The following is an 18,914-nucleotide window of genomic DNA, read 5'->3' as shown; positions in this document are numbered from 1 at the left end:
TTGAAGGTACAGCACGATGTCACTTAGGGACAAAGTAGAGCTGGAAGAAAGAAATGGGCCAAAATAGGGCACGGGGGCATTTTAATATCTGGAGGCCAAGCAGAGGAGAAGAGACAAACAAGAGGCAGAGAAGATACCCCAGTGAGGCTGGTGGACCTTCAGGAGTGAAATGTACCATGAAGCCAAGGGAAGGAGGAAGGGACAAGTGTAGGGAATGCTAAGAGATCAAGTAAGGTAAGAACAGAGAAGTGACCATTGAGTTTGGCCACATGGAAGATACTGGTGTTCTAAACAAGAGAGGACTCAATGTGGGAGTGGGGGAGACTGAAGTCCAGCTAGAGTAGGTTAAGGACAGACTGTGAAGGGAGGGCTGTAAGTAAGTCTTCTTGCTGTGCTGGGGAACAAAAAAGTGGAACTATAACTACAGGGGGATGTGGGGCCAAGGCAGTGAATTGTTTTTTAAGGATAGAGATGGGAACATGTGTGCTGGATTCAATTGTCCAGGGGAATACAAGGGGGATACAGGAGAAAGGTACAGGATCGAGGCCCTTGAGTCCAGAGCATAGATTCAGGGGTTGGCTTTTTCCTTGGAGTAGGGTACTAGAGGGAAAGTGGGGGTGTGGGTCCAGATAGAGGTAGGCTGGCAGCAGAAAGCCCCTGGTTTATTGCCTCCATTTCCTTTTTGAAGAGTAAGACAATCATTGGCAGAGAAGAGGGGGATGAGAAGAGACATGAGAAGGAATGGAATGGTCTTTTAGGAGGCAGAAAGGCAAATAGAGTAGTAGGACGTGTGGGAACTGCTGGGGAGGGGTCAGTGCCCACTGGAGATGAGTCAACACAGTTAGGCAGTAAGTTCGGTCCATGTGGGAATTTCCGCTTACCATGGTCACCAGCTTGGGTGTGAGGAGAGCTGCCTGGACGGGACCTTTGATGGGAGAGCACGGAAGTTGTTTGCAATAATGAGTCATGGAGTCTAAGCTGGGTAAGGCAGGAAATGAAGAAGGGAAAGCAGCAATGGTGAGTGAATGACCGCACCAAAGGTTAGGGATACTGGGTGGGCCATAAGAGGGGTCCAGAGGATTCTTTCCAGCCTGAGTAAGGAAAGCGTTGCTCAGACACCTCCAACCTCTGGCTTTGGTGTCCAGCCTCTCTTGGTTCACTAAGGGAAGCGAGCTGTTTTGTACATTCCCAGAAAAGTATCTGATGTGGGCAGAAGGAAAACAGAGGTGAGCGCTCTACTTGCTTACTAAAAATGGAAAAAGAAAACTGGCCAGTTCTTTCTCTGCAAGGATGAACCAGCCTGCCATCCACATGTTTTCATCTGATATCCCTTTCTCCTGCTCTGTGCTACAGCACCGGAGGTTTTCCCCATTTTACAAGTGTGAACGTTGAGGTTAGGAGAGCTAGGGTAGAACCTTCAGTCTCGGCTTGCGCTCTTGTCCTCTCTCCTGAAGGGTGTTTACATTGAGGTGGAAACCCCAGCAGTGGCTGCCAACCCTGAAAATGAAAATCAAAAGCTCTTAGGAGAGGAGGGTGAGTGCAAAAAGATGTCTGATCAGATGTCCTCTCAGTCCCATCCCTGGGCCCTAAGGGGCCTTCGAAGAATGTTTAGACCATTCCCTGCCTCTGTACAGGTTCACTTGCACAGGGATGCCTGCCCTCAGAGGGAGGCTCTACCCAGCCTCCCTTACTTGTCATCTGTCTCTTGCTGCCAGCTCTCAGGACCTAGAACCGTAGCCTCCCTGGCTTGCAGAGGGTGGCTGCTGGCAGCCATTGGTAGCAGTGTGTGGGGTGGGCCTGAGTGGGAGAGGGGAGAACATTGGCTGAGGAGTGCCTGACTACAGGAGAAGGGCGGCTGGGCTCTGAAGGCTTGCCGGGAAAGAGAAAGCCCACAGCTCCTCATCATGCCCTCCGGTTGCCCCTTGAGGGTCCCCCCTTCTTCCCCGTCCTCTGCTTCAGCTTCCTGTAAGTTGTTTTATTCCCTTTCCTTTCCTTTTTCCCTTCCTTCTTTCAACCCCCAGAACACTCCACTTTCTAGAAAAGGTGCAAGTTCCTCTTTCCTCCTGAATGCTTTGAGAGCAAGTTGTTGACATGATGCTCCATCAGCCCTGAAGACATGAATGTGTGTGTCCTACAGACAGGGACAATTTTTTGCATAGCCACAATACAACCATCAAAACCAGGGGACTAGCGTTCTTCCATGATCCTTATCGAGTGCTCAGATCCTATTCCTGTTGGCCACTGGTCGAAATAACATCCTTTGCAGCAAAAATATTCTGTTTCAAACCATGGGCTGCATTTAGTTGTCACATCTCTGATTGCCTTCAGGCTGGAGCAGCCAGACCTTGCTCGACTGTTGTCACCTTGATGCTTGAGGATTGCAGACCAGAGTTCTGCAGGATGTCCCTCTGTCTGGGGACATGGGATGCTTCTGCACTAATGGGTGCAGCTGAGATGCTGTGTCCTTCTCCCTACACACTCTCGGAGACATGCAGTCTGGATTTGTCCTGTCACTGACAGCATTCACTTTGATCCCTGCTTCAGGGGATGTCTGCCAGGCTTCTCCACAGTCAAGTTGCTCCTTCTCCTTTTATAATGACTAGGCTTTTCTGGGGGAGGCAGCTGGAAACCATGTAAATATTTCATTCCTTATCATTAATTTCTTATTTTATTCAATAGGTTATGTCTATTTTTATCAATATTCATTTTGAAACCCAAATTGTTCCTAATTTGGTCACCGGACCCCCTTCAAGCTGGCTTCTGCATCCTTTTGACATTCCTTCTTCATTTTTGGTGTGAGCCTTCTTATTTTCTGGCACAGATGTTCCAGGCTCATCTTGTACTTTAAATGGTTTTGTTTTAGAATCTGTATTTTTCCCAAGGAGCCTTGAAGTCCCTTTAGTGGACAATGGCATTTAGAAACTAGGACCTGGGGCTAAGTGTGCTCATTGATTTTAGGGTGTTGATATCCCCAGGCTGCTTCAGTGGAAAGAAGTAGAGTGTGTAGTGTGTGTGTGTACATGGGCATTTGCATAACGTGTGTTTCTGAATCTATTTATACATACTGTCAAGTGTGAGTTCACACGATACCCCGGCTCTAACCCATACCACAAGGTGCTCTAACATCCTCCCTCCCTGTGTTGGACGTTCTGTTCTCTGACAGTGAAAAACCTGGCTCCCGCTATCCTACTATGTTTCCTTATTGAACCAATCCCCCTGTATGAGCACCATCTCCCACTGTCACCCCCTCCTGCTCTGTGCAGATATGTCTGTCCCCTGGTGCTGGGCTCTGTCGTCTGCATGGGCCCTCTCCTCTCCCTGCTCGACTCCAGTCCCCTGAGCCAAGCCCCTTCTTGTGTAGAGACCCCCTTACCTCCCTGGACTTCCCCCTCGCCCCCAGGCCACTCCTTCATAGGGATGCCCTGCTTACCTCCCTGGGGCTCTGACGTGCTGTGCAGGGCCACCCTCACGCCCCCCACCCCAAGGAACCATCATGGCAGCCACACATCCCTCTTTTTGCTTAGTCTCACCTTATGGCTTTAGGAGGGAATCATTCCATGCTCTATATTTTGGTGGCTCACCCTTGATCCCGTGCTACTGAGCAAAGGCCCAAGAGGACAAGCCATTGTCCCCCAGCAAACAGCCTGCCCCCATGCCTTGTACCTATTCCTACCCTTCCCAGCCAGTGTACTGAGGAAGAGGGAACTCCAGGGCCAGGGGCCTTTACAAGGCAGCGTTTTTCCCACATCTTCCTTCCTGGGTACAGAGCAACAGGCAGCTTGAGCTGGGGAGGCCGCCCAGGGCCCCGTGTGTGGCACCTGTTCGCTCAGCCTTGGCGTGTGTACTGGAAAGAGGACAGCTTGACTCTATGAATGCTTCCATGGAAATGCTTTTGAAATGTTGCAACAGCCAATTGTGTGGGGCTCAGGAGTGTAGGTGTAAAGACATAAATAACAACACAGGACATAAAATACCTGCTACCCAGAATCAGTCAGGCCCTCTCCGCCTCCACCTCCACGCAGCTCCTGGGGTGGGGTTTATTCATGTGGAGACACGCACCTCCACGAAGCCACCTGCCGTGGTCACGCAGCTTCACGTGCCTTCTGCCACACTCATGGCCCACTCACATGCTCGGAGGCTCCTCTCTAACTTAAGAAGCATTATTTCCCCCATTTCCCTGCCACCGAGGCTGATGGGCTGCCGAGATGCCTCAAAAGGTAGATCTGTTTGTGGAAGTTGACATAGGTGCTCAGGGATTGATGAAATTTTATGGTTCTCAGAAATTTATTTCTCAGAAAACTAAAGGGAGAAAGAGTATCCCTTCTCTTCTCTCTCTTTTCCTACCTGTGCATGTCCTAAAGCAGGAGTATCATGGACAGAGAGGCCTGAGCATGATGTAACCCAGCAGAATGGCAATGGACACCAGCTCTGTCACATCCCAGGAAGGGTTGTTTGTCCCTTCCCCTCACTGGCCACCCAGAGAGGAGCTCTGTCTCCACGCAGCCTGGGTTCCTGGGGAATGCGAGATAATGTTCATGGAGTGCCCAGTGCTGGGCTTCCTGCAGAGTCGGCACCCCAAAAGCATGACGTGTGGGTCCTTTCAGGTACTTTGCTCTTTCTTGGCCCAACACTCTAAGACTTGCCTAGATGCTGCTTGCCTTCTCTGTTGTGGCAGGTTTCCTCCCATGCCCTGGGGGCTGGGAGGTCACACAGTGACTGGGGTCACACAGTCCTTGAGATGCCCCTGACAGGGAACTTGCCACCAGCCACCTGCGAGCCATGGTTGGGAGAAGCATTTGCTTCTCGGGGGCATCCTCCCCCCCCCACCCCCGCAATCTTGCCCGTGCTCCCTTGTTCTCCTCTGGGGCCACACGGCCAGGGCTTCTAACTTTTGTCTTGAATTCAAATGGAGAGTCGCCCTTTTTATTCATCACAGACTTCATGCTGGTAGATTTGGACCTTCCTTACAACTGCTAGGGACTCCCAACGGCCTGGCTCTCCAGGGTCACCATTCTGTGCTTGCTGTTCCTGCACATCGGGTGGGTGCCCTGGGGGTAAGCACAGAAGCAACTGCAGGCTGGTCTTCCTTCAGGTCTTGATCAGTGCCTGTGGCGGTGGATCAGTGGTGAACCATACAGTAACATGGCATATTCATGAGGACGCCACGGACGCAAGGAAGTGCCCACACGGGGCACGGCAGGCATGGGGAGGGGGCCAGTGAAGAGCATTGACTCTGGACCCAGGCTTCCTGGTTCACACTCAGCCCGTGATCTTGGATCCCTTATTTTTTGTGCCTCAGTTTTCCTATCTGTGAAATGGGAACCATAGCGGAGCATACCTCCTAGGGGCGTCGTGACAATTCCACGTTACTGTGCAAAACCGTGGTGTGCCGAAACAGGCTCTTACAGGCTCCTGGGGGTGAACTGTGAAACTTTCAGTCTATTTGTGATGTGGATGGAGTTACTCCGCTGGCTTGAAATTGGCCACCATGGGAATATTGACACCCGAGAGAGCAGCAAATGCTACAAATCAGGGCTCCTTCCCCGGGAGCCTCCGTTGTTCAGTATCGACTATCACACTGCTGTGTGAAACACGACGGTATCCCGTGGGCAGTAAGCAGCCAATAAATATTAGCTAGCGTTACTCTTATTTCATTTATTAACTTGACTAATAACCCTGTCCAAAGAAGAAAGGAGAATAATCAGATATAATTGTTTTTAATGAACCTGTATTAGTGACTCCTGGCAATTGCTACTTCCGTTCTAAACTGCTCATGAAGCAGCCTAAGCTGGGGGCTGGTTTTCACCCACTCAGTCCTTCAGGCATTGCTGTGCCCCACTCCACACTCTGTGCCAGGTTCTGGGGGTCCGTCGCAGAGCTGACAGACAGGCTCTCTGCTCTGGTGCAGCTCACCGTCTCACGGAGAGGACCCATATGGACACCAGCGAACAGACATCACAGTAGAATTACAGATCGCGATGGGTCTTAGAACAAAACATGATGGGTTCGTTAGAAGAACAGGTTGCCTGCTTCCGAAGCAGGGGTCATAATGGCATACCGGGGCCGGTTTACATGGCTCACAGTGCCTTGCTCTTTTCTTCCCACCATTCACAGGTGACGTCTGGGGTGGGGGGTGGGGGGCAGGAATCAGCCACAGTGAAGTTACTTATACTGCAGACATCAGCAAACACATTTTCCTCGCTCCTGGAGCCGGCTGTTAGACCCTGACCACAGGACCAGAAGTGAGGAAGCTTCCAGAGGGAGGGCACTGAGGCACAGACCCAGTGGACCTTGAGGCCAGCTGCTGAGTGGACAGAAATATGACAAGCAGAGGGATGGCCCATGCCAGCTCCCTGAGATGGGACACACTTTGTGCCTGTCCCGTGTGAACTCTGGATGGTGAGAGACAGTGACACCTGGGATGATTTTCTGAGTTCTGGAGTCTAGGGGAGTTTTTGCTGCCTTCTACATTGGCATTGATTCAACCACCCTCTTCTGTAGCACTGCCTTCCTCATCCCTGCCCCACATGGACAAGCCATACAGTCTTCTGCCTGTGGCCAATGTGTGAGGTTCCAAGGGTCCTAATTGGTGGGTGATAGCATGGGTAAGGGTGCATCCTGATGTGGTTTTGGTTGCCTGATTGTTAGTCCAGCTGTGCAGGGTCTCTGGGCAGGGAAGGTCTCTGGCCAAAGCCAGCAGGACTTCAGAGCTCTAGCTAAGCAGACAAGGTCCTCAGTTCTCAAGGGAGCCAGAGCAGGCTAGGATGTGAAGCCAGTCAGATGATGTACCAGGGAGAAGGCAGTAGCTCAAGCCCTATGTTCCCAGGTGAAAGGGGAGCTGGGGACGAAAGAGGGTACCATATTGAAGTTTCTACTATATTGAGGCTAAAAGCACCTGTGGCTAATCTCTGCCAGTCCAGTTATGGGGTCTGTTGGCTGTAGGGTTTATTCCACGTCGCACCAGATATTGGGGATAACATTATTGTTGTCATCTTTGTCTCACCACAACTGGCTCAAGAATGGGCTGGGTCTGACCTTTAAGAGAGGTTTATCCATGTACTTGGACCCTGGGATGCCAAGGAAGAGCTGGTACCAGGGAGATGAATGGGCTCCTCCTCCACCGGCCTGATGGGCTCATGAGGGCCCTATCACTCCTCACTCTACTAACCAGTCTGACAGCCGGCAGGAGAAGGACGAGCCAGTCCTTGACCTTCTGTGATTTCTTTCCCCCCATCATTCCCAAGCAGTTGCTTGGTGTCCACAACAATCCCACGAGGTAGATAAGTCAGATATTATATCCACTGGCAGATGACGGAGGGGAGCCCCAGGGAGGCTGGAGACTTGTACCAGGTTATGCAATAGACCTTGCTTTTTGGCTCTACTTTTTGCTTTCTCTAAACTCCAGCTTTCTCATTAGGCAGATGGAGTAATAAAACCAACACACGGGTTCCTGTGAGGGTTATGGAGATAATGTAAGTGAAATCACTCTGCAAAGCTGCTATTCAAATGCTAGTAATTTTTTTTACTATACTAATTAGGACTGGTTTGAGGATCTTTTGTCTTTGAACCCAAATACCCTTTTTTTCAAAATGCTTATTCATCCATTCATTCATTCAGCCATGATTTCTGAATGTTTGTGAGGAGGCAAGTGCTCTGCTAGGTCCTGGAAATAGGAGGCTAGAATCGACAACTTAAGAGGAGGAAATCATAGCCTGGAGGCGAGTCAGGCCCTTGGAAGGTGTGTGGCAACTGGCGTGGGTGTCCCCAAAATAGGCATGTGAGCAACATGGCAAGGCAGCTGGGGGGCGGCTAGTGCCTGTGCTGTGGTGGGGATGGCATCAGAGAGACCCCGCAGCCTCAAGATGTGCCCCGCCTCACGCTCATACTCTCATGCCCACTCCTCTGTGCTACAGGATCTGCTCTGGGGGACAAAGTCTAAATGGGGGAGACCACTCTCTTCGGACCTGTGGGGTCAGTTGACTCTGATGGACATGCTGGAAGCCCAGATGACATCAGACTGGCCTGATTGTTTTGTTTTGCATTTTTTTTTTTAAAGTCAAACAAATAACCATGAGTTAGTTTGGCTGGCTCTCTGTAGTAAACACTCAAGATAAAAAGAAAACAAATCCAAAAAAAAAAAAAAAATCTGGATGTCTAATTGGTGAACTTGCCATTACAGAAGAATCTCTCAATTTAGAGTTTAGAGTGCATTGCTCCCTGTTGTACACTTGGTTATGATTAATCACTCCAAAATTTATGAGCCATGGTCCTGTTGTTGGAACAAACTTCCCATCATCTCTATGGAATAAGAACCTAGCTTCAAAGAGGGACCTCAGGGCAACTTTGAACTAACACCGGGTTGGTGATGTGGGGTCCAGATTGAGAGTGGGGCTCTGCAGCCCTTAGCTGCTCAGAACCCGAGTATCAATGGCTAAGATTCCCCTTGAAAATATTGACGTGGAGAAGGTTCAGTTGCCCACAAAGTTCTTGGAGCCAACCCACTGCATTGCACTGACCAGTAGCCCCCCATTTAGTTGCCATACAGCCCACCACAGGAGGTAGCATTTTGCAGACTGGGACATTGAATCTGGGAGTTTAAATGGTTGCCGGTGTGACTGCAGAAAACAGAAAGACCATCCCTGATGATTCAATTATATTTGGGTCCATAAAAACAACATAGCCTCTTAAAAAAAACAAAAAATTAGCCTCAAGGAACTGATGCAAATTGGAGTCAAACTGGACATTGCAGGCCTTGTTTCTTTATCCGTGTCAGCTACTTCTCCCAGTACACTTTGCAGAATGCCTTTTGCATGCTTAATATGTGTCTGAAGAAGCAAAGCATTTTGGCACAATCCAACCTCTTAGGGATGTTTGGGTTCAATTCCCTTCCTTTTTTCCCCCACAATAAGGAAATGGAGGTCCCAAAGGGGAGGAAATGCTTGATGAAGGTTTATTGTCACCTGGAATAAGAACAGAAGTTGTCTGGCTCTCAGACACTGGCAGAAGGTTGTGAAAACAGAGCATTGTAGAGAAACACCCAAGCAAGGGAATGAAGGGACTGAGGGGAGACCTGCCTTTTTCCTTTCACAAAGGGCCCATCTACTCGCCAAGCCAAGCCGGGGCTACACCTGCTCTCAGAAATGTTTGGATGCAGAAGGGTGACATTAAACGAAGTGAAGCACAGACTAATTTTTAAAAATAGGGTTAATTGATTCCTTCTGCCTTTCTAAGACCCACCGTGTCTCTCCCTCTTTCTCTCCCTCATTTATCTATCTACCTGCCTGCCATCTACCATATCCAGAGTGATCCAGATAGAGCAGTGAGTGGAGAGAGCCCTACTGCAGAGGACAGGGACAACATGCACTTACGCTGGGGACACTCCAGGAATATTCTGTACATACCCATCTGTCACACTAGACTCTAAGTCCTTGCCCATCTCTACTTCTTGCAGTCCTACTGGAGTCCTGTCCATGGAACGATCCCCGGTGAACCATGTACTAGGTATCCAGAGTGGTGGCTGTGGGGCCCCACAGGCAGGAGAACACACCTACCTGAGCCACATGGAAATCATGATCTAACGTAGGAGATGGAGAAGACCTATAGCCCCATACACAGAAGCAGATAGTAGGGAAGAGCCTTCAAAGGATGTGCAAAGAGAAAAGAAAAGGAGTCCACCTTGAGGGCATCACAATAAGTGAAAGAAGTCAGAGAAAGAATAAATACTGACTGCATGATTTCATTAAGAAGTAGAATCTACAAAACCAAACCAAACCCAGACTCATAGACACAGAGAACAGACTGCTGGTTGCCAGAGGAGGGGTAGGGGGTGGTGGGGAAAGGGTGAAGGCATTTAAGAGGTACAAACTTCCAATTATAAAATAACTAAGTCATGGGGATGGAATGTGCCACATGAGAAATAAAGTCAATAATTTGTACCAAGTTTGTATGGTGACGGATGGTAACGAGGTTTTTCGTGGTGATCAGTTTGCAATTTACATACGCAATGTCAAATTACCGTGTTGTGCACATGAAATTAATATAATATGATATGTCAGTTATTCTTCAACAACAAAGATTTGCAAAAGTAAGACGAACCAGGCTTTGCACTCAAATAACGAGGCAGGTGGGGCAGGCGTGTATCTGTCAGCTCTTTCTCAGGATGAGAAATAAGTTAGGCATTCTCTTTGCATTTTCAAAGATCTCTTACTTTGTCCCCTTGTGAATCCTCTCGAGTCATCTGGGGCCCTGCCCGCTTTCTTCCGGCTCTTGGGTTGTGGAGTACCCCTAGAGGAGCAGAGTTTTGACACCTACTCCTCCCAGCCCTTCTGAAATTTTGGAGAAGGCTAGGCCTTCCTGATCTTACCACTCAACAAGTAGTTGCCACACAAGTCTGGGCCTCACTCTAGAGTGATCAGAACCAAAGTGCGTCTGCAAAGTGTCTGACTGCTTATGGAGCAGGACTTACCTGATTAAGACTTGATTAAACGCCGGTACTGGAGAGCAAAATCATCATTAGAGACTGCTAATGGGCACTTCCTCACCTGCATTATCCAATGTGAGGACATGAAACAAAACCCTTTTGTTTTGTTTTGTTTGCCCTTTGTCATCCAGGAGCCTCTAATCCAAATTCATTTTCGTGAAGCTCAGATTCAGGACAGATGTGTTCTCTTTGTGTATACATGTTTTTGTTTTTTGTTTTTTGTTTTTTGTTTTTTTCACTCCTGAGTACAAGCTATTGTTCAATTTTCCCAGCAAAGCTCAGGCACGGTGTGATTTTTCAGAAGATGGTGCAGAAAGAGAATTCAGAGCATGAATATGTGTATCCTTTCAGCAGAAATGTTCGGATGAATTCAGCCAACCAATACATCACCTGTCGATTTCATAACATCATCTAAGATAGTATTTGCTATGATCTTTAGAGCAACAAATGCAAAAAAGAGACTCCAAAATTATGTGTATGACTGTGTCAGATGATCAGAAACCCAGCTAAGACGCTTCTCCTGCCCTGGAGTGATCGGAAGGTCTAGGAAGTGACTCATGAGCAGAGGTCAGTAAGAGCAGGAGAGTGGTCCTGGCCTTATGCCTTTCACCTCTCCATCACTGGTCAGGAAGGGGAGAAAGGTCAGGTGTTGTCTACCTTCCCTCGAGCCCTGGCTCTGAATCTGGCACTTAACATTTGCTATTTCATCATATCAGTTCAACTACCCACTAAGTAGATACTACTTTCCTTGGTTGTTTTCTGGGGAATCAGAGTTCAGTTAGGTCAAGTAACCTGTGCAGTCATATAGTTAATAATGAGAAAATCAGGACTTAAACCCCTGACTACAGAGCCCATGCTCTTGTCAAGACCCCACGTTGCCTTCCTCCCAAACGTACTGGGAGGTGAGCCCTGGACATGAACATCCTTACCCTTTGGATCTGAACCATCATAGTGGCCCAAAATGGGATGGAGACTGTGATCATGGTGTTAAAGTCATAGCATATTAGACTTGGTCTCTACTTCTGCATCCACCGTTGAACCCCTCTAAGCCTCACTTCTAAAGGAGAATAATAATAATGTGCTTACTTCATGGAGTCACTAGGAAGATGACATGATAAGGATCACAGGCTCGGCACAGGGCCAGGACATAGTCAATGCCCCATACATTTCAGGGAGAAAACATGCAAGTAGTTTTCAGTTCTCTGTGTAAAAGTAGCTTGGTTAAGGGTAAGGTATGTTGCATTCTAAAAGCAGGATCAGAGCAAGGCTAGGAAACAAACAAACAAACAAAAAAACGGGGCTAAGACCTGTAGGTCTGGCCCTGATGTGGGGCGCTCGTGGTTCCAGGCTAGGGTCCCTGCAAAGTGTGGCCGTGGGGTTCCTATTTTCCAGTCATCACCATATTTAAGGGTAAAGTGGAAGAGGTGGAGCTGCCTGTGGAGAAGGTAGACATCATCATCAGCGAGTGGATGGGCTACTGTCTGTTCTATGAGTCAATGCTCAACACGGTCATCTTTGCCAGGGACAAGTGGCTGGTAAGTGTCCTGCATGCTGTGCCCTTGTTGGTCTGCTGGCTGTCCTGCTGCTCTGCTCCTGGCCGACAGTCTAGGAAGAACACGAGGACTCCAGAGAGGGCTTGGGCTGGAAGGTCACTCCCTCCAGACCCCTTTCCTTAAATCAGATCTGCTTCAGAGGACAGAATGATGGCACCCAGGTCCAGCATGTCTGCCACATTTTTCTGTAGGTCTAACCTGGGCCTCTTTGGTTATAATCAACACCCATTTTCTGTTGTCAAGACAAAAATCTATTCTGGTCAACAGGTACTTAGGACTTGTTTCTCTGCCAGAGAGCTGAGCATGCTTCTGTCTCTGGCTTATCCAAGCTAAAGGGTCATTATCACCCTTCACTGTTCCCCATTGAACTTACCTTTGCCCCAGTTCATTTGTCCTATGGTCTCTACCTAGGTCCTTCACATTCTCCCCTCTCCCAAATAAAAATTGAACATTGCCATCCTAGCCCTAACCCTGGCCAGGATGACAGTCTGCTGAATGAGAAATGCTGGCAAAGGGGGTGCCTGTCTGGTGACTCTATGTGCAGTTCAAAATGTGATGTCTTTGTCAGGTGAATAGATTACGAGATCCATTTCCCCACAATTCATCAACAGAAACCCGGAGGGCTTATGTTTCCAGACCGGGCAGCTTTGTACGTGGTAGCAATTGAAGACAGACAGTACAAGGACTTCAAAATCCACTGTAAGTTGCCTTTTAAGTTTTTGTATGGCTTTTTGTTTTCTTTTTCACATTTGGGGTGGGAGGTACTACAGTGGCCCTGAGATGAGCATCCTGTCTCATGAATACAGCTGCTATGCCTATGGAGGAGTTTACCTGTGACTTATTCTGGATTCTTCTCTCCAAGTGTTTTCCCCTGGTCCCAAGGGTGGGAGGGCTACAGAGAGAAAATAAGCATCGCAGTTGATTTAAGAGACATATCCTGAGGTGAGAGAATGAATGCAATGTGAATGAAAAATGAGTTGAAGCAGTAGAAGCTGATTTTTGTAGGGATCATCAGGCCAGGGGGCTGGGAGCCTGTGAGGTTTGGTTATCCCAAAAGTCTACCACAGGTGTCAGAAATGGTGGGTCACTAGGCAGCTCTGCCATTCTAAATCCTGCTTGCATGCTACTTGAATTTATTGGAATGATAGTCACTCTTCTTTACATTAAGTAAAAAATATATTCTTCTTTGTGGTGCTTTTGGGGAAATGGGGTGGGGAGGGATGGAGACTCTGCACATGTGCACATGGGTTGCCAGGGACTCACATCCAAACCTATATTCATACTGCTTTATCAGCTGAGAATTTGTTCTTTTAGGGGGAAAAAAGCCAAACAAACAAAACCCTTTCCAATGTTTTGTCTGGTCTGAAAAGGATGCTTTGTTCTTTTAAATTTAGAGGGTAGCATTTCTCAGTGACACAGGCTAGGTCCTCAAGCTTATTCCAAACGTGTTTTCATCACTTAGAAACAGCCATGTCTCCTCAGCCAGAAGAAAACATGACAAAGGAGCAAAGAACCCCTCACACAGGCAAGCACAGGCATAGTCCAGCCCAAAGCAGGAACTCCACACAGTGCAATGGAGTTAGCAGACTTGGGGTTCCTGTCCCTGCAGTGACCAAACCCTCCTTGGCAAGACCACTGCAGGGGGCCTCACAGACTGAACACCTGGTCAGCGCCTTCTGCCCCGAGAGGCTGAGACTTGATAGTTCGACAAATCGTTGCTCCATTGAGTCACCGAATTGCCATCTAATTCTTGTTAGCACCATTCATGACTCCCCAGTCAGACTGCACCATGGAATGTGTACACTGGTGTGTGTGTTCACACTCTTCTGGAAATAGAACATGAGAGCACAAAATTCAGAGTCAGGTTCAGGAGAAGACAGAAGTGGGACAGTTACGCAAAGCTCTGTGCCCTTTGGCTTCAGCCAGTCTGTTGTCATTTCTGACATTTGATGAGCAGTGGGAGGGAGAGCAGCCTATGTTAGATGATCACGCTTCAAAGTCTGCCAGTCTTGGGTTCAAATCCTACCTGGATGACTTGGAAGAAATTTCCTAACTCCTTTGGCCTCACTGGTAATATCACCAATCCTATACACTAGCCATGAGGACCAAGTGAGATAATGTATATGAAAGGATGTGAGAGCTCTTGGAGGTACATGGCATCAGACTGGACCGAGGCATTGAACACATCACTAAGCCCCTTTCTGCTTGTAGCTCTGGTAAGTGAGCCTGACTGCCAAGCTTGTTGGCCTCCAGTGGCTCAGAATCTAGGACAGATGTGCTCTCACGATAGATCGCAGAAACAACTCAATGGTGAGCATTGATCAAATGTATGTATAAATAGGACATATTTTGCCCTGAAGCTTCATTATAATGCTGTTTTTAGAGTTCTGGATGTGCAACTATACAAAATCGTGTTTTGAAGAGAACCTTCAGGTTCATTCTTCATTCTTATGCACAAATATTTATTGAGCCCTGACCCTGGGCACTGCTCTTTAAGGGACTTCCTCATTTCCTAAAAGCCAATGTGCCTAGCCCTTCTTCTTTCTCTGGATTATGTCTAGGCCTCTGTGGCAGACACACCTTGTAGCAAGGTAGCTGGAGCTGGAGAGGGCTGCATGGACCCTGACAGGTGCAAGAGGGTGGTTGATGCTCCTCACGTGCTGGTCCAGGACTGGAGAACGTGTGATTTAATCTTACGCTGCCCACTGCAATTTTGATAGGTTCTGGGAAAGAAAGAAAAAATTAAATCAGCTTTAAAAAATTTAAATCCTCTTTTCTTGTGAAGTGTTTCCTCTGGAGTCTTCTATCCAAAACCACATACCCACCCCCCCAAAACCCCAGACCTAAAAAATAAAAATCAAACATACATTTAAAATTTATTTGAAAAACTGTGAAGCTTTCCATTTAAAAATTTTTTAATGATCTGTTTTTGTTTTTAGTAAAGGAAGCAAGCCTGTTTAGAAATCTGTTTCAAATAAACAGAGATTTTGGTTACTCTGAGTTTTAAACCAAAGTAAAGCATAAAGGATGCTGGTTGCTAAGGGAACAATTGTAAGCAAATTTCAGTTGATTCAAGAACTGGCTAAAAAAGAAAAATCTTAAATTGGGGCAGGAGAATGAGACAAGCCCAGACCCTTTCCTAAAGTAAATTGTTATAAAACAGCTTCCTCCCCGCCCCCTCCTCCTTTCCATGACCTCCCCCTTCCCCCTTCTTTTCCCTCCCCTCTCTCTTCTTCTCTCCTTTTCTTTCTCAACCACATGCAACATGGAAACACAAAAATGAGTGAAACACAGAAGTTGCCCTCATTTTGCTAACCGACTTCTGGAGAACACAGAAAAAGAGAGGCAAATGACTGGCATGTACTAGGCTCACAAAACACATTTTGTTGAGTGAATGAATGAAGAAACAAATGAAGGTGTAAAAATAAGCAGTTGAGGAATGTTCAAGGCACAGTGTTTAAACACAAGAGAGAGAAGCAATCTTTTTTTAAAATTTCTACTATGGAGGAGATTTATAGGATCTTAAAACTGGAAAAAAAAAGTGGTAGGTGTTCTATCCAATACATGAACCTGACCTAATACACGAATCTCCAACCTGCTGAAAGTCAGGGGTATGGACATCAGCTTCCTGGCTCACGCAGGAGAAGATGAAAAGGAAGGCCTCCTGTGGTGTCAGTGGTGGCGCAGCCCAGGGTGGGGAGTGCAAAGGCAGGACCGCTTGGGGGGCTCCGTTGTTCTCCATATGGTTCTTTCCTACCTTTATCCCTAACACCCAGAGTTCTAGTCTCTGGCTCTCTCCTATTTTAGTTTACTTTTTTAAAAAGATTGTATTTATTTATGTGATAGAGAGAGAGTGAGTGAGAGAGAGAGAGAGAGCACAAGCTGGGGGTGGGAGGGAGATGCAAAGAGAGAGAGAGGAAACAGACTGTCCACTGAACAAGGAGCCTGATGCATGACTCGATTCCAGGATCCTGGGATCATGATCTGAGCCAAAGGCAGATGCTTAACCAACTGAGCCATCCTGGTGCCTCTCTCCCCTATTTTATACAAGGAGTTGCCTGTGCCTGAGAGACTAAAATGTATGAAACTATTATAAACACCTTCCCTTTTATCCAGAGGAGAAACTGTAAGAAGTGCCTCGCAGAACTTGCTCTATTTCCTGTTAACCCATCCAGAGGCAGTGCCCTTTACCCTAGTGGAAAAACTGAAACTGTGGGGCCAGGGTGGGGGAGGAGGATGCAGCTCCAGCTCTCTCCAGTGAAACGTCAAGTTGGTTCCCCAGTACTTCATATTTCTTTTTCTGTAACTGCTTTTGAGATTTTTCTCTTCATTTTGATATTCATCATATTGATGCTGACATGTCTACGCTGTATTTTTCTTTGTATTTATCCCGCTTGGGGTCTTGGATCTATAAGTTGATGATTTCATTGATTCAGGAAAATTTTCAGCCATTATCTCTACGAATACTTTTTTCCTGCCTGATTCTCTTTCTCTTCTCCTTCAGGGACTCCAATTACACATATGTTAGATACTTATTGATATTGTCCCATGGATCTTGGGTACTGTATTTTTTCTCTTTCTGTGTATAAGTTTGGATAATCTTTTTTGACCTATTTTGAAGTTATTCACTACTTCCTCTGATATATGCATTCTTTTAATAAGCACATTGAAAGGATTCTTCACCCTGATATTGTGATTTTCTTTTCTTTTCTTTTTTTAAAGGCTTTATTTATTCATTTGACAGAGAGAAACACAGCAAGAGAGGGAACACAAGCAGTGGGAGTGGGAGAGGAAGAGGGAGAAGCAGGCTCCCCACTGAGCTGGGAGCCCGATGCGGGGCTTGATCCTGGGACTCTGGGATCACAACCTGAGCTGAAGGCAGATGCTGAGGCACCCAGACACCCCTGATACTGTGATTTTCATCAAGCATTTCCATTGGCTCATTTTATAATTTCCATCTCACCAGTGAAATTCTCCATCTGTTCATGCATGTTTTTCCATTGGATTCTTTAACTTCTTTATTATAGGTACTTTAAAGTCTCTATTGGATAATTCCAACACCTGGGCTATCTCTAAGTCTGCTTCTATTGATTATATTTTCTTCTGATCATGGCTCATGCTTTTTTAGCTTTTTCATCCATCTTGTAATTTTTTTCTTAATGCTGGGCAATGTCAGTAAAAGAACAGTAGAGACAGATGCACAATAGTTATACCCAGAAAAGAGTATGTGTTTTCTCTGCCAGGCTGTTAGAGTGGGGATTTGAGTCAATTTAGTCTGTCATAATGATAGGTTGGGGCTTGGCTGTTGCTTTAGTTACATTCATTGTGCTACATTGCAGTCCTTTCTGAGAGTTTGTTTTTAATCCATAAACAAAATCACAGATCCTTCTGATGTTATTGTTTAAATTCAAATAAGAAGATTAATAACAATATTTCTTGGCAGCCAATGGCCCTCACTCCACATTCACTCAGTCAATAAGGAAGACAGAGTTGCAACAACAAAAAAAATCTGTTGGATTAGTGTTGTCTCCCATCCCTGCTCCACTTCTACTAAAGGAGCTAGTGGGAAATAAATGGTTAGCAGAAAAAAGAGAAAACAAATGTAATGTCCTGGGCAAACTTTTTCTTGAATAACTAAAGGCAGGGTGGTCTAGCTGGGAAGAAAAACATGAATTAACCTCTGAAAATGTAACTAAAATACTGGGCATTGCAAAGCAGTGTAGAGCATTAAATATTTGGTAATGAATTTCAATTAAAAAAGCATTATCTGTGTGCTTATATTGTGCTAGATACTGGCTATAGGTGTTGAGGATATAGAAGAAGTAATCCTATAGTTGGGAATAGTTAGGAAAGGCTTCACAAAAGCAGGGGATATTAAGCTCATCATTTCTTGACTTTAAGGGAATTTTCTTTCTTTCTATCTTTCTTTTACAAAGAGAGAGAGTGTGAGAAAGAGAGCATGTGTATGTGGTAGGAAGAGGACCAGAAGGGGAGGGAGGGGGGGATCTCAAGTAGACGCCCTACTGAGCACAGAGCCTGATATAGGGCTAATCTCATGACCCTGAGATTATGACCTGGGTTGAAATCAAGAGTCGGACTATTGACTGACTAAGTCACCCAGGTGCCCCTACTTATATAGATCTGTAAAATTCCACCTTCCTGGATCCCAAATCTGGAGATTCTGATTCAGGAGGTCTGGTATGGGCCCAGGAATTTGTACTTTTAAAAAAGCATTCCAGATGATTCTGGAGCACAGAACCACTGAACCCAACTCCTTACTTTACATGCAAGCCTGGAGAAGAGGCTTGATCTGTCCACAGTAACACAGCTCAGATGGTGACAAAGCCAGAGCTCACATCACATAATGATAACAACCACTGTGTATCAGCTGCTCTATGTTCCAGGCATCTCCTTACATAGTCTACTTATATTATCACATTTAACCCTCATGACAACCTAATAGAGTAGCTGTGGTTATCATCATCTCTATTTTAAAGAAGAGACCAACTCTTTGAGAGCTAAATTTTTGCTAATATTACATAACAAATAAATGGCAGAGCCCAGAGTTGAAGTGTGAAGTCCAGGTCTTTAAACATCATGCACATAGACTCTCTTCTATATTTGCCCAACACGTGCCCTGAGCTTCAACTTAAGGCAGGGCTGAGAGAGAGAAGGAGCAGGAACATGGCAGCAGCAGGTGTCTTAAGGAAAGATTTTAAATGAAGACAGTGTATTTAGTGTATATATTTTATCCAGGGACTTCTAGACTCTAGAAGGGGGTCTTCCCTGAAACACGTCCCATTGCCAACTGAGCAGCTTCCTTCTCCAAACGTAGGTTTCAACTGGGAATTTGGCACCAACCTCATGTGATTTAATGGATA

At 46.5% G+C, this 18,914-nt stretch overlaps 1 protein-coding gene across 1 annotated transcript in view; it reads left to right on the top strand.

The window, feature by feature from the left end:
* PRMT8 (protein arginine methyltransferase 8) overlaps positions 1-18,914 on the top strand; it is a 100,488-nt gene that overhangs the window by 64,123 nt on the left and 17,451 nt on the right. The window contains exons 5-6 of the mRNA XM_059403790.1: positions 11,873-12,015; positions 12,645-12,732. Of these exons, the coding sequence (XP_059259773.1) occupies positions 11,873-12,015; positions 12,645-12,732 (231 nt within the window). The remainder of the gene's footprint in view (positions 1-11,872; positions 12,016-12,644; positions 12,733-18,914) is intronic.

Source organism: Mustela nigripes, chromosome 6, assembly GCF_022355385.1.
Source record: "Mustela nigripes isolate SB6536 chromosome 6, MUSNIG.SB6536, whole genome shotgun sequence".
In the NCBI taxonomy this organism is placed as follows: Eukaryota; Metazoa; Chordata; class Mammalia; order Carnivora; family Mustelidae; genus Mustela; species Mustela nigripes.
The sequence above is the reverse complement of the archived record's forward strand: the minus strand, read 5'-3'. Positions and strand labels throughout refer to the sequence as shown.